This window comes from Saprolegnia parasitica (genome assembly GCF_000151545.1).
Source record: "Saprolegnia parasitica CBS 223.65 unplaced genomic scaffold supercont2.147, whole genome shotgun sequence".
NCBI lineage: Eukaryota > Oomycota > Saprolegniomycetes > Saprolegniales > Saprolegniaceae > Saprolegnia > Saprolegnia parasitica.
This window is the reverse complement of record NW_012156541.1, coordinates 16,634-35,568: the sequence shown is the minus strand read 5'-3', so window position 1 is coordinate 35,568 and position 18,935 is coordinate 16,634. Positions and strand designations below refer to the sequence as shown.

Here is an 18,935-nt window from a genome sequence, read left to right as displayed (position 1 = left end):
AAGTTCGCGCCAGAGTCTGGCACGATCTTTGTGGCGTGTGATCTGGTATTGTGAATCAGAGACCAGTTTGGTGTTGCTTCAATATGCAGTTTCGAGATCGTGCTGGCCTCTGAAACGCAACGACAAACGCGGCAGCTCATAATCGCAACCAGATTGCTCAAGACCCACTGCCACCATGATTCATAGGAAAGAAGCCCATGTCCTCTTCTAGGCCTGCCACCAGTAGCAACTGTAAATTGTACCACCTCGGGCCTGATTTCCCTTCAGCGGGATAGCAAAGATGCTGGATGTGTATCCGACATCGCGCGATCAGGGGTTAATGGCTCGGATGTTGGCTCCACGCGTGTACATCAAGACTGAGTTTCGGTTGTCGTGCGGCATCGTGTCATGCAAACTGCTCGGCCATGCTTCCACCGTTGCTCCTTACACGAGGCGCCATCACGCGACATTGTTGACAACGATTTCAGTCGTTCAACGTGATTTCTTATTTATGGTTAATTTTTATCTTGAAGTAATCTACACGAATGGACTAGTGATGTCTTTGATGGGTCCATCAGAATATGGTAGGTTCTCGACATTGGTTGGAGACCTTCTGTCGAAAGATGGTTATGTGTTTTTGTTTCCTCACACGGACCCGAGAAAATAACTACTACGTTGCGATAAGAATGTCGGGGTCCAGACTGGCGAACGAGACCGGTGGCGCCATGGATTTTCCTCCTCAAGAACTGAGAAAGGAACATGGCACACTGAACCATAGGACGTCCCAACGCCGACCGAAGCCGATGCGGTACGTGTCTGCAGTCTGTCTCGCAAGCTAATTAAGGGCCTCAGACTACTTTCGCATGGTCATGAAGGCCAATAAGTTATGGGGGAAACCCGTGGCTGATTAATCCATGCCTTCTTCCTACTTGGCTTCCAGTTTGCAAATGCCAACCTGCAGAGTGGCCAGCGAAAACGATTGGCTCCCACCAGATTACAATAAAATACGTCTCGCGCATGAACAACCTATGCGTTGTATGGGAGATGGTGTTGATAATTTAATATTAAAAACCGCCTTACGGACCAATAAAAATATTTTGCGAAAGCAAGCTGTTGATATATTTATTTATCAAAGGGTATCGAGGCATACAAATATGCCGTATTAGTTTTACAGAAATCATATTATACGCAAAGCTACCCACATGCGAAACGATTGGTCAAAAGACAAGAGTTGCGATTCAATTTCAACGAATGAACGAACGATTATGCCGATCCCATGGCCTGTGAAACCGACCCATTGACCGAGCCGTTTCGCTGCAGTTGAGCGCGGAAGAGTCTACTAACGGCAACAAGAGCGACAACATCCAGCAAGTTCAAAGACAACAGCGACGTGCTAGGGTGGCTGCGGATGGAGCCCGGCGCAGCTGCTTAACCAATTCCCACCTTTTGTCGGTAACGTTAGGGCACATCATCACCTGCAGATGGTCCAAGCGGCATGCAGCAATTACCATTGACGTATTTCCATGGTTTAAACTCGCATTCAACCCAGGTTGAAGGCTTTTGCGTCTGCAACCCGCGCACAACGTTTTGTCCTGGATGAAACGCGCCATATTGCATGGCGCCACAGGATTCACGTGGACTCTCTTGAAAACTGCGGCGGCGGAGTCCCGTCATGACGGTCACTGTCAACCTTGGGATCTATTACCTGGAATGACACGGCGGTGCATACTTGCAAGCGAGGGAATAGTAGCACTCTTCCGGGCAATGACATGCAGGCGTTGGAGAGGGGCCGCAGTCAGTCCCTCCACCGATGAACGCCGTCGTCGTCGACCAGAATCGGCCCTGCGGACAGACGTGGCGGGCTCAAGATACGCAGCTCTGAGAACCCGCCGCAACGGCGCACGCACTCGACCGGCCTATACAACCTCAAGGTCTGGACTCTGATCGCTCGCTATTCACTGCATAAGAGTATGGGCCTGCACATCTTTGCGAAGCGGGTTTCTCCGCAGCAGGCTCTTACAGGGTACGACATATCAAGCGCTTTGTATCAACCAACAAGATCGCCACGCGCACGCTGGCTCGATGAAGAAACACGCACGCCCCCACATCCAATACAATTTCTCCTATAATTGGCTGGCCTCGGGATGAAGAAAGTGCAAAGTGGCTCCACCAATGAAATTCCTCTATTTTATGGATGCGATCGCTGATTGGTTGAAGGGAGGCGCCTGACCATAGCTACTTCAACTTCGTATAGAAAAAACGACACCAAGCGGCCAAGCAAAGATCGCAGAATATCGGGCCAACGCGGCACCTTCTCTCGCGCCGCCGTGTATCCCTAAGGCGCCGCCAAGTCCATTTCCGATTTTACGAACAACCAACCCCTTCCTCCTCCAACATGGGCAAGCACCACGCCACGCACCACGCGCCGACCGTTGAAGTCGACGAGAAGACCATGATCTTCCTCATCAAGTTTATGAACACGGCGTCCAAGGAAAAGCTCCTCGAGACGTTTGAAGGTCATTTTACCGACCACATGGCCGACAAGATCGTCGACCAGCGCCTCTTTGGCGGCATGAAGAAGCTCGATGACATCCTCGAGAAGAAGATCATGCGGAAAAAGAAGTTTGAAGAGTTCCAGGACATTGCGCTGAAATGGGCCGTCGAGCACAAGCCCAAGGAGAAGCGCCAAACCGCGTAAGCACCGCGGACGCGGCGACAGATTTAGATAGTTTTAGTCTTTTAGATCGTCGTCGCCCTCAACTTAATACTGTACCAACACGCTTTTTAGCACCCACATCTCCATTGCGAGTAGAACATGGCAGTAGCAGCCCGACCAGGTTTTCCCATTGCCTAGTTTCCAAAGCGCGTTCGTGCCACCTGACGCAAGAACCGAGCTCGCCGCCCATCTCCTCCAGGAGCACTGCAGCGCTGCCTACCACGGCGCTTGCGATCGCACGTGGCTTTTGGGGTACCTAGGTATATATATAAATGTATGCCCCATGATCACACGTGACGCGAGTCGCAGGTGAGTATCTAGTCCCTTGGTTGCGTTGAAAAAGAAGTTGCAACGGCAAGGTTCGATATTCGCAGGTTGAAGTTTGTTAAAACTGGCCTATCTTCGACGACCTCGTTGCGTCGTTGCGACTCTCGTTGCGAGCTTCACTGCCAGGTCATATTCCATTTTGCCTCCAAGGACCAAGAACCACCAGCCAACTAGCAGCATGGGCAAGCCAACGCAACCCGCCGCCGAAGTCGACCCGAAGGTCCTCCTCTTCGCGCTCAAGTTTCTCAACACGGCCACGAAAGAGAAGCTCCTCGACAACCTCGACGGGCTCTCGGACAGCGTCGCCGACAAGATCCTCGACCAGCGCCTCTTTGGTGGTCTCAAGAAGCTAGATGACATTGTTGAGAAGAAGATCATGCGGAAGAAGAAGTACGAGGAGTTCAAGAGCGTCATTCTAGAGTACGCGACGGCGAATAAGCCTCAGGAAAAGCCCGTCACGGATTAGGTCGTCGACGCCTACTTGTACGTAGTACTGTAAGTCGCCAATGAAAGACCGTCCGCCATGTGTGTCGAGTGTCGGTATCGTCTTCGGGTCGAAGAAATCATGAAGCGAAGCAGGCAATTCACACTGGCCCTCTCGAGCAGCAAGAATCGAGCATTTCTCGCCGTTAGGAACACCGCCAAACCTTAGCATGAACAAAGAAAGACGTTGCGTGAACGGCGAGGCGGTCGTTCACCAGTCCGTGCGCAACATCGCCCTTTGCTATGTGATCGACTCATTGGGCCGAAGCAGACGGATGATCGTACTGCACCGACAGCATACCATGCATACACACATGACGGGCCTACAGGGAAAGTCAAAAGACTGCTCTTGTGTGGAAGCTACTTTCGCGTGCCTCATCCGATGCCCGCTGGGTCGGGCATCGAAGGTTCTCGAAGGGTGACCAAGGCTGGGTGACGTGGCGCTTCGAATATCGAATCCGGTGTCGGCGCTTTGTAGAGTGCCACGTACCGGTATATTTTTTCGGTCCAATCAGCGGCAGTTGGTTTAAAATGACACACTCTGATTGGCCATGAGAAGACGCGGGATATCTTTCAGTTGGGCCACCATAACTTGCCGCTCAAAGAGAGGCATTTGCGCATTGACCACCCCGCCGCAAGCGACGACCGCTAACTACCATGGGCAAGACGATGGACCCCGCTGCTGACGTGGACCCGAAGACTGTCCTCTTCGCCCTCAAGTTTCTCAACACGGCCACGAAGGAGAAGCTCGCGGATGCGTTCGAGCAATTGAACGACGCGATGCTCGACAAGTTCCTCGACCAGCGCGTCTTTGGCGGCCTCAAGAAGCTAGACGACATTGTTGAGAAGAAGATCATGCGGAAGAAGAAGTACGAAGAGTTCAAGAGCGTCCTACTCGATTTCGCGGAGACGAACAAGCCGAAGGAAACGAACAACCAAGAGTAAGAGGCGCGCACGACAACAAAATCGATAGCTGTACCGTTGCGTAATAAATGTAAACTGGTTTCATAGCACCGTCGCAACGTGCTCTATGTCATTGATGGTGTAGGGTTGAAGTTGGGTACTATGTAACGACGGCGTAGTCGTTGTCTTTCTGGTTGTGTGCGTCATGTACTTTGCTCGCTCCTACACTGCATGTTGCACCACCGGTCGAACGCGTGAGCTAGCGCAGCGCCTGTAGATAAGGATTAAGGCGGTTGGAAGCAAGTGTTTTTGTTCGGTTTAACGTGACTCTTGTCGATATACATACCTGGACTTCCAAGAGGATGCATCTTTGCCTTCGCCGTGACGTCTTCGATGGCGAACCTTGTAAGCTAGTTGGGTGTGAGGGGCTCTAAGAAGCGTCTGGGCAGGCGCGACTGGCATGTGAAGTACGATGTGGCGCGCCACGGCTTTTCAAGCAGCCACTAGTAATTGCATGCACATGAGCGTCGCTGCCTTCATGGTCAGGGGCTTGGACGACGTGGGCGGAGCGACGCGCGGAAAACGCTGTCGTTGTGTTCAACCCAGCCTGCAGCAGAGCGACGGTCGACTTCTGCCGGGATATCGAGCCGTAGGCGGCTGGAAGCTCGTATTGTCATCACTCTTGTCATGTGTCTGAGCGTGTAGGGCAGTGGCAAAGGCAGTCGCATCATGGCGCTCTTCAAAAACATGTCAAGTTCGTTATGCTTCATGCCTTGATGGCGCTTGCGATGAGCAACGTTCGCTACGTCACGGTTCTTCCGATGCTTTCCAAGAAATCATGCGCACTACAATAATATATCGCGGCCCCCCGCATCGTTTCGTACGCCGCCGTCTTTTTTCTTCCAGCACCAGGGGCGTGGGGCGTGCACGCGACCGCTCACGCTGCCACGTTTGGCGCCAAGGATACCTATCACTTTTTCAAATTCGGCATCCGGATAATGGTGGCGACGCTCGTTGAAGCTCGGACGGTGCAAAGAGGATGCGTTGCATAGCCCGTGCCAATAATCTCGACGTGGCTTTGCCTCCTGACGCAAGCCCTGTCACGATTTTGTGCATCGATCCTCTAAGAACGGATGTGCCACGACGTACCTGCATGCAGCTCCTACCGGGATACCAGGTACGCGCAAAGCGGAACCAGGTTGACCGTCGCACCATGGTCCCACTGCAATGTGCAATCGACACTGTACGTTCGCTTTGCTAGGACGGCGAATTCGGTTTCCTGTCTCGTTCGTCATCAGCGTCGATTCTGGAAACCAGGTCGCATCACCATCGCAGCAGCCGCATCGCACGTCCATCAGATCTGGTGGCGCCAAATCGGAGGACTAGGGGTCCATACAAGTATCCTCAGTATCTACAGCCTATCCTACTATACGACCTCTTGCCACGCTACTACTGTCATCGCGGGTCGGTTCGCTCGCCACCACTCGTGGCGGCGCGACAAGCAGCATGCGCCGTCACTGAATATGCCACCCTTTGTCGACAGGTTTTAAAAATTCTTTAGGACCATACGAAATCGCTGGTATAAAATAAAGACGAGGTGCACCAGGTGCTTGCGATCCATTATTCTTGACACAAATTACAAACTGCGCTCGACGACGAATGACGACCGCCTTGTCCGCCGACCAGCTCCTGCGCTCGTACGCCAAGTACGCTCGCGTCTTCTTCGGTTGTATCCTCATGCTGCATGGAGTAGCTTGCACCTCTCGTCGACCTGGATGGCGCGGCCCACCGCCGCCACGCTCGCCTGTACCACGTGGTAGGAATGCTGCTGCCGACAGACAAGCATGCTCATGCTTCTAGTACATGTAGCACATACCTCAATGACGCCGACGCGAGCCACTGCGCCATGTGCGAACACGCGCTGCCGTCCGCACCGCAGCTCACAGAGCCGCTGGCAGCGCCCCATGCCATCCACAGCGACGGCTCGTGGCGGTGTGGCGAGTGGTACGTCGCATTCTTCGATTGGTCTGGCCACATGGATGAACTCACTCCTCCTTGGTATCAATCATAGTTCTAGCTACAATGCGCGCGGTGTGCGTGATTGCTACAGCTGCGACGCTCCGTTCGTGTCGGTGGTCGCCAGCAGCGCGCCAATGCATCTGAACTGCACCCGTTGCGGGGCTCGCAACCGCGCCTCGGGCTCGTACTGCGGCAGCTGCGGCAACGCGCTTCGCTCCAAGCTCGATACAATCAAGCACGAGGTCGCCGACACGACGAGCCACGTCGCGCGGGACCTCGGGCTCCACGTCACCGTGCGCTGTCCCGGATGTCTCAAGGTCTGCGTGCTTCCGTCGTCGGCCTGCTTCCGCTGCGGCGCCTGCGACGTCTACTTCGCAGCACCGTCCGTGGCTGCAGTCACGGGCTTCCATGTGAGCCGCCTCACGCGGTCCCTCTCGAGTTCGGTTTCGCGGCTCTTCACGCGGCCGACGACCTTCTCCGTCGCCAAGTTCTTTCAAAGCGACGACGACGACTCGTCCAGCGACGACGACATCATGTACGAGCCAATGGATGACGACGACGAGACCGATCCGGTTCGACCGCTGACGCTCGAGGAGGAGGTTCCGATCGGGATCCCGGTCGCGGCGCCGACGCTCAAGGTGGCGCGCCGACCGCTGCGACCGGCGATGCCGCCGACGCTGCGCAAGACGCAGAGTGCGCCGACGACCTTGCCTCCGACCGTGTCGTTTGAGAAGGACTGGGATTTTGCCCGTACCCACGACGACTTTGCGACCGACAGCGAAGACGAAGAAGAGACCAAGGAAGAGCTCGACGACGCGAGTATTCTGCGCTCGCTGCGGCAGTCGGCGTACTACACCAAGTGCCACGTGGACGATGACATCTACCACGGCGACACGATCGTCTTGGACTAAGCTCTGTGCTTTCGATCTAACTTAACCATTCTTATCTACTATGCTGCCTCGTAACGAGTACAAAAGTGACATGCAAGGATTTGTTAGATTAGTCGTTCAGCGTTAAGATAAAAGGATGAGGCGTCTCCGGTGGTCACCAGCGCTCGCGCGACCGGGACCGCGACCGCGAGCGCTGGGAATGCTTGTAGCCAGAGCCTTGGTGGCTGCTAAACTTGCTGCTGCTGCTGCTGTGGTTGCGCGGTCTCTCTTGCGAGCGGCGGGGCGGCGACCGCGACCGATCTCGCTTCCGACCGTACTTGGGCTCACTGCTGCGGGCGTACCCGTAGTGGGGCTCGGGCGCCGCGCTGTACTGGTACGTCTCGGGCGGCGCATAGTCGTACGAGGCCGTCGGTGGTGCGTACGACGACGACGACGTGTACTCGTACGCAGGTGGCGCTTGATACGTTGGCGCAGCTGGGGCCTCGGCCCCGTAGCTATAAGACGACGACGTCGGTGGCGGAAGCGACGGCGGCGCGCGGTCCCAGCGCGATCGGGACAGCACGTCCGTGTCGCTGTGGCGGTGCGTCAGCGTCGCGGCGGCGACGACAGTGCGGTCGCTGTGGCGGCGCGTGAGCTTGGAGGCAGCCATTTTCTGCAACTTGGTTGTCTCTTGCAGGACGACAGCCTCCTTGCAGAGCGTGTGGAGGCGCTCCAAGTCCTCGAGCTCCTTCTCCATGCGCATCGAGACGTCGCAGATGGTCGGGTCGTCGAGCACGTCAAACGTCGTCAATGATGCGTAGTGGTCCATGAGGTCGTTGCGCTTCGCCACTTGCTGCTCCAAGTGATGGCGGAAAGTCGCAACCTGCTGCTGGCTCTGGTCGACGACGATCTCGAAGACGGGTACCTCGAGCATGTCCCAGTTCATACCGCAGAGCGTATCTTCGTCCACATCGTATGCCTCGTCCGTCTGCGCCTTGTAAAACATCTTGATGTTCGAGTGCAACTGGAACATGCGATCGCTGAGCAAGTCCGTGCTAATGACCTCGGCCTCGAGATCCTGCAGCTTGGTCGCCGCGTCTTTTGTGACGTCTGAGTCGTCTGCGTCCGGAAGGTCGCCGAGCACGAGGTTCTCGGTCAAGAGCGCTTCGTCCTGGAAGCTCTCGCGCGCATTGTTGCTCTCGTCGGTCGCTGGCGCGTCGTCCGAGGACGCGTCGATCGGCCGCGCGCCATTACTGCAGAGGTCAGCCATCTTGGCCAAGACGGCAGCGTTCAGAATGCGGCGGTCGGTCCAGACGCGCACGAGCTTGCGCACGACGCCATGCACCGCTTGGTCGCGCTGCGGGTGCATCGCGTGCACGACGGCCATCATGACCTTGTGCGCGCATGCCAGCGGGATTTTCTCGCCAATCTTGCGCAGCCCGGTCTGCATGACGTCGTTGGCCACGTACAGATGCACGATCTTCTTGGCCGTGGACTCGGCAATGAAGCTGTTGTACCAGGCGTCTAGCATCTCGGGCAGCGCAGCCCGGTGGTGGAGCACCCATGCGCTCAGCGACTGGATCGAGCCGGCGGTCTCATTGCAGCTGCGCAGCTTGTCCGTGAACTTGTCGATCGAGAAGGCCGATGGCATCGCTCCTCTTCTCTTGACCACGGAACCTCGTCTGGATCCGCTCGGACGGTGGGAAATGTCGTGCCAATTTTCACATCCCTCCCAACTATACATCGCACAAGATGGGTTGCAAACACACGTGCGTGTAAAATGGTTTTGAAGAAACCATGGAAGAAGAGCGTGTGAAATACCGTTTCTCACATGTGGGAAAAGCCAGTCATTTGCGAACGAACGATGGACGATCTTGTCAAGGGCGTCGTGTACGCAGCCGGCTTTGCCGCGACCGGGTGGAGCCTCATGAAGTTCATGCTCTCCGTTCCCTTGGTAGACGCTGGCGCCATGGAGCTTCCTGGTCCTCATGCAGTCGATGCTGTAGAAGGTCGCGGATGGAAGCCCCGACGAGCAGGCCATGCACCTCGTGCTCAAGGTGCGGTCCCTCCATGAGATGGAGCTCTTCCTCCGCGAGGTCGCGGACCACACCGACCTCGTCGTGCGCGTGAAGGGCGACTCGGCGATCCTGCACGACGACGACCCGGACAAGAACAACGGCGCGGCCTACCTCCTCGTGGGTGCGGCCTCGGACGCTGTCTACGCGCGCTACGCCGAGGCCTGCGCGCTGCGCAAGACCAACCTCAAGGGCAAGTGGGTCCACTTTGAGCAAGCGCTCGCGACCGAGTTTGCGGCGACGGCAGACGGCTCCGTCGCCTTCTCGTCGGGCGAGAAGATCGACTTGCTCCTCTTCGCCCTCTCGTCGCTGACCGTCTTCCTCAACGACGACGAGTCGCACCCGGTCTTCAAGAGTGGCGACAAGCTCTTCCATACAGCACGCGAGAAAGGCCTCATTACGGCTGTCTTCCCTCTCCACGACACCACCGAGCGCACGCACCTCATGGAGTCCTGGGTCAAGCAGAAGAGCGCGTTCACGCGCGTGCCAGTCGCGCTTGTCCGCGACTACTGCGGCAACGAAGTCGGCTTCTACTTTGCGTTCCTTGGTCTCTACACGCGGTACTTGATTTACCCGACGATCGTCGGCCTCGCAGTCGCCCTCTACCAGGTTCCTCTTCTTCGTCCATGACAGGACCGACCGATGTGTGTAGGCGTTCTTCGGTGTGTCCAACTTTGGAAGCGCCTTGTACGCGCTCTTTGTCGCTGCGTGGGCCGTCGTCTTCCTCGAGGGATGGAAGCGCCGCCAGAGCGAGCTCGTATGGAACTGGGGCGCCGCCGACTCGGAGAGCCTCGTGCTTGGCAGCGCCAACAAGGTCCGCGACGGGTTCGAAGGCACGCTCATGTACGACGACATTGACGAGACCCACTACAAGTCGTTTTCGTTCAACCAGCGTCTCCGCCGGTACATGGTGACGGTTCCGGTCCTTCTGGCGGCGATCGCGGCCATCATCGCGTTCATGCTCGCGTACTTCCAAGCCGAGGTACGCTTGATTCGATCGACCTGTGCGGAATGCGCGCGTAGGAGTACATCCGACACCACGTGACCGAAGAGAACGGCTGGACGCACGGCCTGCAGTACCTTGCGATGCTGCCGTCGGCGTTCTACGCCGGCGCCGCTTTTTGATCGACCAGCACTACGGCGCGCTCGCCACTTGGCTCAACGACTACGAGAACCACCGCACGGAAATGGACGTACGTCTCTTTTCGTCTAACGCGGTCGGCGCAGGATGCTTCTCTTGGCGTAGTACACGAACGGCCTCATCGCGAAGCTCGCGCTCTTCCAGTTCGTCAACAACTTTGGGCTCCTCTTCTACATCACTTTCTTTGTCGGCGACTTTGAGCTGCTCCAGACGACGCTCGGGTCCCTCCTCATCATGCGCCTTTTGATTGGCAACGTCACGGTAGGACCGCCAGTAGCGTCATCCACGCACCAAGCAATGTAGGAAACGCTGGTGCCGTTTGTCATGGCCGAGTCGACGGTCAAGGCCAAGGTCGGGCTCAACGCCGAGAAGGACGCGACGGTCGCTGTCGTGCACAAGGTCGATGTCGAGGCCCTCTTGCCCGTCTACGAAGGCACGTTCATGGACTACCTCGAGCTCTTCATCCAATTCGGGTGCGTCCCGCGATACGATGCAGCAGGATAGACGCCTGCTCGTGTACTAGGCACGTGACACTGTTTGCGTCAGCGTACCCGCTCGCGAGTGCGTGTGCGCTCGCCAACAACGTCGTCGAGCAGCGCAGCGACGCGTTCAAGATCCTCATGAACCACCAGCGCAACCCGCGGTCGCCGCACGACGGCATTGGCACGTGGCAGATCGCGTTTACGATCCTGAGCTACGTCGCCGTGCTCACCAACTGCACGATCATTGGCTTCAACTCGGGCGTGCTCCAGAGCGTTTACCCGAGTATCACGCCCTTCCAGACGCTCGTCGCCGTGGGTCTCGGCGAACACGTCATCTTTGCGCTCATGCTCGCAATCCAAGCGGTCGTCCCCGACGTGCCGAGCGCGGTGGTTGATGGCATGAAGCGCGAAGCGGCCGCGGCGCGCAAGAAGCTGCAGATGAAGACTGAGTACGACCACCGCGCGCGCCTTTTGCACAAGGACAGCAGCATCTCGCGCTCGATTGATGAGAACGAACTCGCCGAGATGGGCCAGGTCGCGGTTGCCGACGGGCTCACGACGATCGCGACCGACAAGTGGCGCGCGTGGGTGCTCGAAGAGAAGGTCCGCCGCCGCGTGCTCGAGAAGGAAGTGCAGAAGATGACCGGCCTCTACACGCAGTGGATCCAGGCCGAGCAAGCCAAGTCCAAGCAGCTCCAAGCCGATTTGGATGCGCTCCGCGACAAGAAAACCGAGTAAGCTCCACGACGAGAGTATGCCAACGCAGCTATTATTACTCGCACGTATTGCGTTGGACCCGTTGATACCATTCGGTGGCGCGCATCAGCATGAGCGCCGACTTCTTGCCCCAGTTCCAGTGCGAGAGCGCATCGCCGCGCTCGACCTCGATGACGCGGACGATCGGGTTGATGGCGCTGCTGTCTGCGTCGCCCGTGAAGGCGCCGGCAGGCTCGACGAGACAGGCGTAGCGCACCTGGTAGCTTACGTTGTCGCCGCAGTCAATGCGCTGGTACCCGATGGGCGCCATGCACAGCACGCGGTAGTTGGCCTCTTCAAGCATCTCTCGCTTGAGGCACTCGGCAAAGGACTCACCGGCTTCGACAGTCCCGCCGAGCAGCGTGCAGCGGCCTCGCATGTCGACGCCGAGGAGCACCTTGCCGTCGCGCGTCAGCGCTAGCCCGTAGACTTGCGTCACGGGTGCGAGGCCCGAGAAGTCGGCTGCGTCCACGTACTGGATGAGCGACCTGACGCCGTCGTCGTCGTAGATGCAGCAGAGGTCCGGGTCGTCGACCATGCTGTTGATGCCATGCATCTAAAAACACGCCATTATGCGTATGTTTCTTGCTCCTCGGGTCCGCCTCCATCGTCTGTTAAATTGCGTGCGGTTAGACTTCCACACCAGTTCCGGTCATGGAAAATGCACTGGAATAGTGTAACTCGGCGTACCAAGCACCACACAAAGCATGAGCGCAGCCGTCATCAAGGAGATCGCGGGCTGCCTCCAGCGCAAGCAGAGCGACCGCCTGGCGCAGATCCTCTCGGCGTCGTTCGACGTGACCGTCAACGAGACGGACGTCGCGCTCACGGGCCAGTGCCAGGCGGCCTTCACTGGCGGCTTGCAGGCGTTCGCCAAGGTCGTTGCCGCGCTCTTCAAGTCCAAGCGCCATGCGCAGAACGGCCGGTTCCAGCAAGCGTACGACGAGCACATTGCTGGCTATACGTACGTTGGCGCTCTTCCTGGACCTTGGTCGCATACATGCGCTATATATCTGTAGGGACTTCCTCGACATTTACCGCGAAGAGACCAACTGGATCATGCCAGTGCTCCACACGCTCGTGTACGACGCGCGCATGCTCGCGCAGAAAGCGGACCTCGAGATCTCGGCCGAACGCGGCAATCCAGTCCAGGACACGCTGGTACGAGCCGACGACTGCAGGTTCTGTAGCATGGCGAGTACCTTGTAGAGAAACGCCGAGCAAAACATCAAGCGCGCGTTCTCCATGTCGAGCAATGACCGCGCGTCGCCCGAGCTGAGCAAGAAGCCGGGCACGCTCTATGTCGTGAACCAGCTCTTCAAGATCTACTTTCAGCTCAACACGATCCCGCTCTGCCGCAACCTCATCCGCGCGATCGACCTCATGGATTTCAACCGGTTCGAGAAGCGCGACCAAGTCACGTACATGTTTTACGTCGGCCGCATCAACATGTTTGAGGACAACTACAGCAAGGCCGAGACGTGCCTCATGTACGCGTGGCAGCACTGCCACAAGCAGTACAGCCGCAACAAGCGGTAGGAAGCTCTCCGCTCAGATTCGGCAGCTCACGCGTCGACGACGTAGCATGATTCTGCAATTCCTCGTGCCCATCAAGCTCAGCTCCGGCACCATGCCGTCGCCGCAGCTCCTCGACGATTACGCGCTCGACGAGTACAAGGGCATTGCCGAGTCGATTCGCGTGGGCAACGTGTACCTCTTCAACCAGGTAAAATCGACAATGATGCCAACAAGGAAGAGCAGGATGGAATGATGCGGTGTCTAGTCCATGGCGCAATACCAAGACAAGTTTATCCAGCGAGGCGTGTACCTCCTCATGGAGAAGCTCAAGCCCTTTGTCATGCGCAACCTCTTCAAGAAGGTGTACCTTGTCCGCGACAAGCACAACCACGTCAAGCTGCGCGACCTCCAGAATGCGATCGCGTACCTCAACATGTCGGAGATCGACATGGACGCGCTCGAGTGTCTTCTCGCCAACCTCATTTTCAAAAACTACATCAAGGGTTACATCTCGCACCGCCTCAAGGTGCTCGTGCTCTCCAAGGTGACGCCGTTCCCGCCGATTACCGACGTCAAGAACTAAGAAACAGTCGCAACACCAAAGCAATGTAGTGTAGTACTATCTATTTGGACTCTCAGTGCCGGCCAAACACGTTGGTTTGGAGCCACGGATGCTCGATCGCGACGGCCGCCGTCACGCGCAAACTCGGGTTGACCGTCAAAAGCGACTGCAAAAAGTCGATGAAGAGGTGGTCGGCGCAGTGGAGCGCGTGCCACAGCGACGTCTTTGGCGGCACGGGCGACCGCAAGACAAAGTCGGCGTCGAAATACTTGGCGACGTCCGGCGACGACCGCAGCATCGCGGTCGGAAACGCGCCGAGGATGCTTATCATGCGCCCGAGGAGCGACGGCACCGAGTCGTTGGCGAAGAGCACGTGGCCCGTGTAGAGCTCGGCGAGGATGCACCACACATCCACCTTTTCATCGTAGCGGCGGCCCAGAATCACCTACACGGAGCCAGCATCGCGTGACGAAGCATATCGAGTAAAGAGCGTACTACCTCGGGCGCGCGGTACGAGCGCGACTGGACGTAGAACGTGAGCTCGTCCGAGACAAAAGATGCCGAGCCAAAGTCGATGAGCTTGATTTCGCACTTTTGGAAGCTCTTCATGACGATGTTTTCAGGCTTGAGGTCGCAGTGCACAATGTGGAGGCGGTGGAGAAACGCCAGCGCTTCGAGACACTCGATCGCAATCTTCTTGAGCCGCGGCAGCGTAAAGTACGCGCTGAGCGCCGACGCCGCGGGCTGCGTACGAACGAGACGCGAAAATTCGTACAAGTTGTCGCGCAAAAGCTACGCCATCGAACGGATGTAGTATCAACGTATCAAGGTACGTAGAGGTAGTGTACCTCGGTGACCAAGATCAGGTGCTCCTTGTAGTAAAAGTAGTCGAGGAGCCGCACAATGTGGACAGAGTCCATGTCGTCGACGCTGTTGCGCATGTGCTCGAGGACGCGGATCTCGTCGAGGCCTTGGTCAAAGTATTCCTTGTTGTTCTTGATGACCTTGAGGCACACGAGCTGGCCCGTGCGCGTGTCGGTCGCCTTGTACGTTTGGCTAAAGACCGCCTCGCCAATGAGCCCATGGATCTACGTGCAGGCATCAAATGACGTCAAGAAGCAGGTGCGACGCACGCTGTATTGACCGCCGAGCAGCACGCCGGCGTGGGCCTCCCACTCTTGGCTCGGCTCAAAGCCCGTCTTGTTCTTCTCCCGCACGATGCGGAGGCGCATGGTCTCGTACTGGATCTCGGCGTCGTCGCCGTCGTCGTCATCGTCGTCATCGTCGTCTTGCAGCGTGTCTTCGTCGCGCAGGACGGCGGCGGGTTCGCTTCGAAACGGCGCATCGTCTTCCATGTCCATTTCAAACACCTTGTTCGCGTCGTCGTCGTCGTCGTCGTCCGAGCAAAGCACTTCATTGTAAAGATCATCTTCCTTGCTCTCGTCCTCTTGCGTGAAGGCAAACTCGTTGGGCTGGCGTGGCCAGAGCGCAGAGACGGGCTCGCCGTCCTGTGAGTAGGTACCTGGCGACATGCTGAGCATACCCATCGAGAAGCTTGGCGAGTTGGACGCGAGTGACGCCGACATGGGCGGCGGTGGCAGCAGCGTCATTGCAGGGATCGCGACGCTTGACGACGAAGCTGGCGTGTGCTGGGGTGGCACGAAGGTGACAGGAAAGTCGTCGCCATCGTCGTCGTCGCCAATAAGCTCTTGTTGGCTCGACTGCAACTCGACTGCGCTGCTGTCGAGCGCAGACAGCGACGTCCGCGTCGGCGTGCTGCTCGGGTAGAAGAGCAGCTCGTGTTGCTGCAGCTCGCGCAAGAGCGACGGGTCCGACGAGATGGCTTCGAGTGCTCCAGGGATCGACGAGATCTTTTGCAGCACGCGCTCGAGGAGCGACACCAGCGCCTTCGGGTCCTCGCCCTCGTCGCCACCCGCGTCTATCGGTGGCACGCGGGCGATCAACCTCCTTGGCGGATCGGTCGCCGGCCTCCTCTCTTCCTTGCTGCGTCCTTGCGGCGTCGTGGCGTCGGGCGCTATCCACATCGCCCGAATACTGGACATCAGGTTTGGTCGTGGCGAATACTATCGAGTTACAGAGGTAATCAGACCTCAAAGTGCGAGCGACCCTCGGATTGGATCAATTGTTGGAGGTCAAAAGATACTTGAAGTTGAATGTGGACAACCTGTCGCGGGTACTCGGATCGTGTGTACAACTTGTCATTCGTCCTTCTTTGTAGAGGAAATAGGGAGCTGTACATTTTTCACAACAATTATTAAATACAGAGCGCACGCTTAGCCGATGGCGGGGAATTTGCAAATCGGGCACTCGGCCTTCTCAAAAAGCCACAGGTCAATGCACTCGGGGTGGAAGCGATGGAAGCATGGGACCATGCGCGCTAGGGCGCCGACCGCGAGGTCCTCGAGGCAGATGGAACATTGGATGGCGTCCGAGCCCGTGGCCTCTTTGTGGCCCTGCAGCATCGTCTCCCTACGCACCACGTCTCAGGCGCGTGCGCCAGGGTTGATCGACGTACGTCACGGTCACGACGGGCAGCCGGTCAATGTCGCCTTCGCTGGCGCCATGGGATTTCGCAACGTTGTGCTCATCGAGCTGCAGCAGCTGCTCGTAATCTGTTTGGGTCGCGGTGAGTCGCACGCCAACATTGGCGGCAAGCGGAATACTACCGTTCGAGTCGAAGTCGCGGTCCGTGAGAAGCAGCTGAAGGTGGGCGCGGGACAAGAGGAGTTGCTGGCGCTCGCCCCGCGCCGATGACGGCGGCTCGTCGTCCATGCAAATGGCCACAACGTCGTACGTGAGCTTCAAGCAGAGCGGTAGACCTACGGACGAAGCTATCAGGCACGCGGTCCTCGCATGGCAGAGGCGACGTACTGACAGCGGCAAAGGCGACAGCGAGGATGTGCGAGGTCAGCGCCATCACGCGGAGGAGCCAGAAGACGATCGCGTGCACGCCAAGGCAGAGGATAGCGGCGGCGGTACCCGACTGCTGCGTCGCGCTGTCCATGCTGGCCATCCTTGGGCCGCGGCGCTTCGAAAAATGGTGCGTTAGACACGCGTGGGATACGGCCTGTCTGCACGTGACGTTACTTAAGCCTCTTTCCGATACAATGAGTCAGTCTAAACGTTTTCCAGCGCTCGCAATGTTAAATAAGAAACCATGGAATTTCAGCAATCTTCGATGCTCCCTCGTCTTCCCCAGCTGCAACGTGCAGAAGCGTGTCAAAGCCCGGAAGAAAGGCTGCCTCTATGGCACCCAAGGTCGCACGCGATGGCCAGCGCGCGTGCTGGCGTCAAGCATTGCAACCCAAGAGGATCCATCCCAACGTGCTGATGTGCGGCAGCTACGAGCTCGTCGTGTGGCAATGACGCCCTTGGTACGACAGATCGCAAGGGACCTTGGTGCAGCTGCTCTTACCTGCTGTGCTACTACTACACAGTACTCGGACTTGGGCCTTTCCGTGAACATAAATTCGCGCCGTGGACGGGTCCGGATACCAGTGTCGAGATCGCACTGAGAAGAGGAACAAGCGCCGATGGCGTCAGTCCGGATTCGCAGCCATTTGGCCAATCAACGCGCAGAGTAGGAAATGGCTGTTGGGCCCGACGCAACTTTGCATCTCTCTTGCTTCGCACGCGACCGACGGAATGAATCCGTCTGAAGTCCACGTCCTCGTCGTCGAGGACGATGAGTTCACGCGCATGGCGACGATCGACATCCTCATGAGCATCGGCTACCGCGTGACGGCCGTCGAGAACGGCGGCGACGCGCTCACGGCCATGGTCAGCGCGCCCATGGGCTTTGACCTCGTGCTCTGCGACGTCATGCTGCCGGTACTCACGGGCATCCAGCTGCTCGAGTGCGTCGCCAAGGAGGACAACCTCGCCCACATTCCCATCGTCATGACCTCGTCCAACGAAGAGATGGACGTCGTCACGTCGTGCCTCTCGAAAGGCGCAAAAGACTACCTCATCAAGCCGATCCAGTACAACACAGCCAAGACGCTCGTGCGCCACGTATGGCTCGCACGGCAGAACCACATGGAAGGGCTGCGCCTCAACACGGCCGCAACGCAGAGCGTATGGCGCGACATGGAGGTGCTCCGCACGATCGGAAAGGGCACGCATGGCACGGTGGTCATGGCCCGACGCAAGCACGACGGCGCGATCGTCGCCGTCAAGCGCGTGCCTCTGTCGGCGGCGAGCGAAAGCAGCCGCAAGCAGGCCGACAACGAAGTCATCTTGCTCAAGTCGCTCTACCACGTCAACATTGTCCGCTTCTACGACAGCTTTGTGCTCCAGAACGACGAGCTCAACATCGTCATGGAATTCTGCGACGGCGGCAACCTCCGCCAAGTCGCCAAGCTCCGCACGAAGGCGAACGCGGGGTACTTCCCCGAGCCGCTCATCATGTCGTGGTTTGCGCAGCTCGTGCTCGCCGTCTCGTACATCCACGGCAAGAACGTCTTGCATCGCGATCTCAAGGCGCAAAACGTCTTCTTGACGCGCAAGCACGTGGTCAAACTGGGCGACTTTGGCATTTCCAAGGCGCTCGCGGGCGACGACACGGCCATGACGTCGGTCGGGACACCCGAGAGCATGTCGCCCGAGATCTGCCGCGGCGAGCGCTACGGGAAAAAGTCGGACATTTGGTCGCTCGGCTGCGTCCTCTACGAGATGGCGATGCTCGCGCGGCCGTTTGAAGCCATGACGCTCGCCGAGATGTTCAACAAGATCTGCCTCGGCGACTACCCGCCGCTGCCGCCTTTCTTTTCCAAGGAGCTCCGCCTCCTCATCCAGCTCATGCTGCAGCAAGACCCGAACAAGCGCCCTTCGATCGAAGACATTTGCCGCTTCCCGTTTGTCCAAGCCCCGATCCAGGCCTTTCTCGCCGACCACGCGGTCGAGTTTGAGCTCGCGCTCGAGACCGAGGCCAAGATGAACCAACCAGCGATCGCGCTCAGCGGTGTCAACCCGTTTCTGCCGCCAGCGCCGCCGCAGCAGCCGCTCGCGATGCCGTCGCCGCCGCCCGACAGCAGCCTCCGCGACATTGCTCTCTCGTCGCAGGTCGTCGGGCTCGCGGCCCC

General features: G+C 58.0%; 9 protein-coding genes across 9 annotated transcripts in view; 5 read left to right on the top strand and 4 right to left on the bottom strand.

The window, feature by feature from the left end:
* Positions 1 to 2,232: 2,232 nt before the first annotated feature.
* On the top strand, positions 2,233 to 2,775 carry SPRG_15101 (hypothetical protein). The gene has a single exon (XM_012354139.1). The coding sequence runs from the start codon at positions 2,375 to 2,377 to the stop codon at positions 2,675 to 2,677; it is 303 nt and encodes a 100-aa protein (XP_012209529.1). The 5' UTR covers positions 2,233 to 2,374; the 3' UTR covers positions 2,678 to 2,775.
* A 3,539-nt stretch (positions 2,776 to 6,314) lies between these two features.
* SPRG_15100 (hypothetical protein) lies at positions 6,315 to 7,338 on the top strand (the record flags this gene model as incomplete). Its single annotated transcript, XM_012354138.1, has 2 exons — positions 6,315 to 6,412; positions 6,486 to 7,338. 2 exons carry the CDS (start codon positions 6,315 to 6,317, stop codon positions 7,336 to 7,338), a joined length of 951 nt encoding a protein of 316 aa, XP_012209528.1.
* A 133-nt stretch (positions 7,339 to 7,471) lies between these two features.
* On the bottom strand, positions 7,472 to 9,006 carry SPRG_15099 (hypothetical protein; the record flags this gene model as incomplete). Its single annotated transcript, XM_012354137.1, has 1 exon — positions 7,472 to 9,006. Exon 1 carries the CDS (start codon positions 8,945 to 8,947, stop codon positions 7,472 to 7,474), a length of 1,476 nt encoding a protein of 491 aa, XP_012209527.1. The 5' UTR covers positions 8,948 to 9,006.
* Positions 9,007 to 9,160: 154 nt separating this feature from the next.
* Positions 9,161 to 11,732, top strand: SPRG_15098 (hypothetical protein; the record flags this gene model as incomplete). Its single annotated transcript, XM_012354136.1, has 7 exons — positions 9,161 to 9,250; positions 9,303 to 9,980; positions 10,024 to 10,390; positions 10,425 to 10,564; positions 10,618 to 10,773; positions 10,816 to 10,985; positions 11,036 to 11,732. 7 exons carry the CDS (start codon positions 9,161 to 9,163, stop codon positions 11,730 to 11,732), a joined length of 2,298 nt encoding a protein of 765 aa, XP_012209526.1.
* A 34-nt stretch (positions 11,733 to 11,766) lies between these two features.
* Positions 11,767 to 12,288, bottom strand: SPRG_15097 (hypothetical protein; the record flags this gene model as incomplete). Its single annotated transcript, XM_012354135.1, has 1 exon — positions 11,767 to 12,288. One exon carries the CDS (start codon positions 12,286 to 12,288, stop codon positions 11,767 to 11,769), a length of 522 nt encoding a protein of 173 aa, XP_012209525.1.
* A 144-nt stretch (positions 12,289 to 12,432) lies between these two features.
* Positions 12,433 to 13,892, top strand: SPRG_15096 (hypothetical protein). Its single transcript, XM_012354134.1, has 5 exons — positions 12,433 to 12,714; positions 12,770 to 12,911; positions 12,960 to 13,285; positions 13,335 to 13,476; positions 13,534 to 13,892. Exons 1-5 carry the CDS (start codon positions 12,458 to 12,460, stop codon positions 13,849 to 13,851), a joined length of 1,185 nt encoding a protein of 394 aa, XP_012209524.1. The 5' UTR covers positions 12,433 to 12,457; the 3' UTR covers positions 13,852 to 13,892.
* SPRG_15095 (CMGC/DYRK protein kinase) lies at positions 13,881 to 15,891 on the bottom strand. Its single transcript, XM_012354133.1, has 4 exons — positions 14,964 to 15,891; positions 14,679 to 14,918; positions 14,329 to 14,622; positions 13,881 to 14,275 (listed from the first exon to the last, which is right to left on the bottom strand). Exons 1-4 carry the CDS (start codon positions 15,873 to 15,875, stop codon positions 13,904 to 13,906), a joined length of 1,818 nt encoding a protein of 605 aa, XP_012209523.1. The 5' UTR covers positions 15,876 to 15,891; the 3' UTR covers positions 13,881 to 13,903.
* A 176-nt stretch (positions 15,892 to 16,067) lies between these two features.
* SPRG_15094 (hypothetical protein) lies at positions 16,068 to 16,962 on the bottom strand. The gene is made up of 4 exons (XM_012354132.1): positions 16,723 to 16,962; positions 16,518 to 16,670; positions 16,367 to 16,463; positions 16,068 to 16,320 (listed from the first exon to the last, which is right to left on the bottom strand). The coding sequence occupies exons 1-4, from the start codon at positions 16,862 to 16,864 to the stop codon at positions 16,125 to 16,127; spliced, it is 588 nt and encodes a 195-aa protein (XP_012209522.1). The 5' UTR covers positions 16,865 to 16,962; the 3' UTR covers positions 16,068 to 16,124.
* A 534-nt stretch (positions 16,963 to 17,496) lies between these two features.
* Positions 17,497 to 18,935, top strand: part of SPRG_21495 (NEK protein kinase) — a gene marked incomplete at both ends in the record, with an annotated part of 2,631 nt that continues 1,192 nt past the window's right edge. The window contains one exon of the mRNA XM_012354149.1: positions 17,497 to 18,915. Coding sequence (XP_012209539.1) covers positions 17,497 to 18,915 — 1,419 coding nt within the window. The remainder of the gene's footprint in view (positions 18,916 to 18,935) is intronic.

Bases quoted from the DNA above. Each gene is read 5' to 3' on its own strand.
- SPRG_15101 (XM_012354139.1), top strand. From the start codon at position 2,375: ATGGGCAAGCACCACGCCACGCACCACGCGCCGACCGTTGAAGTCGAC.
- SPRG_15094 (XM_012354132.1), bottom strand. From the start codon at position 16,864: ATGGCCAGCATGGACAGCGCGACGCAGCAGTCGGGTACCGCCGCCGCT. The intron at 16,671-16,722 runs GTACGTCGCCTC...CTTCGTCCGTAG, and splicing joins TGTCGCCTTTGCCGCTGTCA to GTCTACCGCTCTGCTTGAAG. The intron at 16,321-16,366 runs GTACGTCGATCA...CGTGGTGCGTAG, and splicing joins CTGCCCGTCGTGACCGTGAC to GGAGACGATGCTGCAGGGCC.
- SPRG_15095 (XM_012354133.1), bottom strand. From the start codon at position 15,875: ATGTGGATAGCGCCCGACGCCACGACGCCGCAAGGACGCAGCAAGGAA. The intron at 14,919-14,963 runs GTGCGTCGCACC...GCCTGCACGTAG, and splicing joins TGCTCGGCGGTCAATACAGC to ATCCATGGGCTCATTGGCGA. The intron at 14,623-14,678 runs GTACACTACCTC...TCGATGGCGTAG, and splicing joins ACCTGATCTTGGTCACCGAG to CTTTTGCGCGACAACTTGTA.
- SPRG_15096 (XM_012354134.1), top strand. From the start codon at position 12,458: ATGAGCGCAGCCGTCATCAAGGAGATCGCGGGCTGCCTCCAGCGCAAG. The intron at 13,286-13,334 runs GTAGGAAGCTCT...TCGACGACGTAG, and splicing joins CAGTACAGCCGCAACAAGCG to CATGATTCTGCAATTCCTCG. The intron at 13,477-13,533 runs GTAAAATCGACA...TGCGGTGTCTAG, and splicing joins ACGTGTACCTCTTCAACCAG to TCCATGGCGCAATACCAAGA.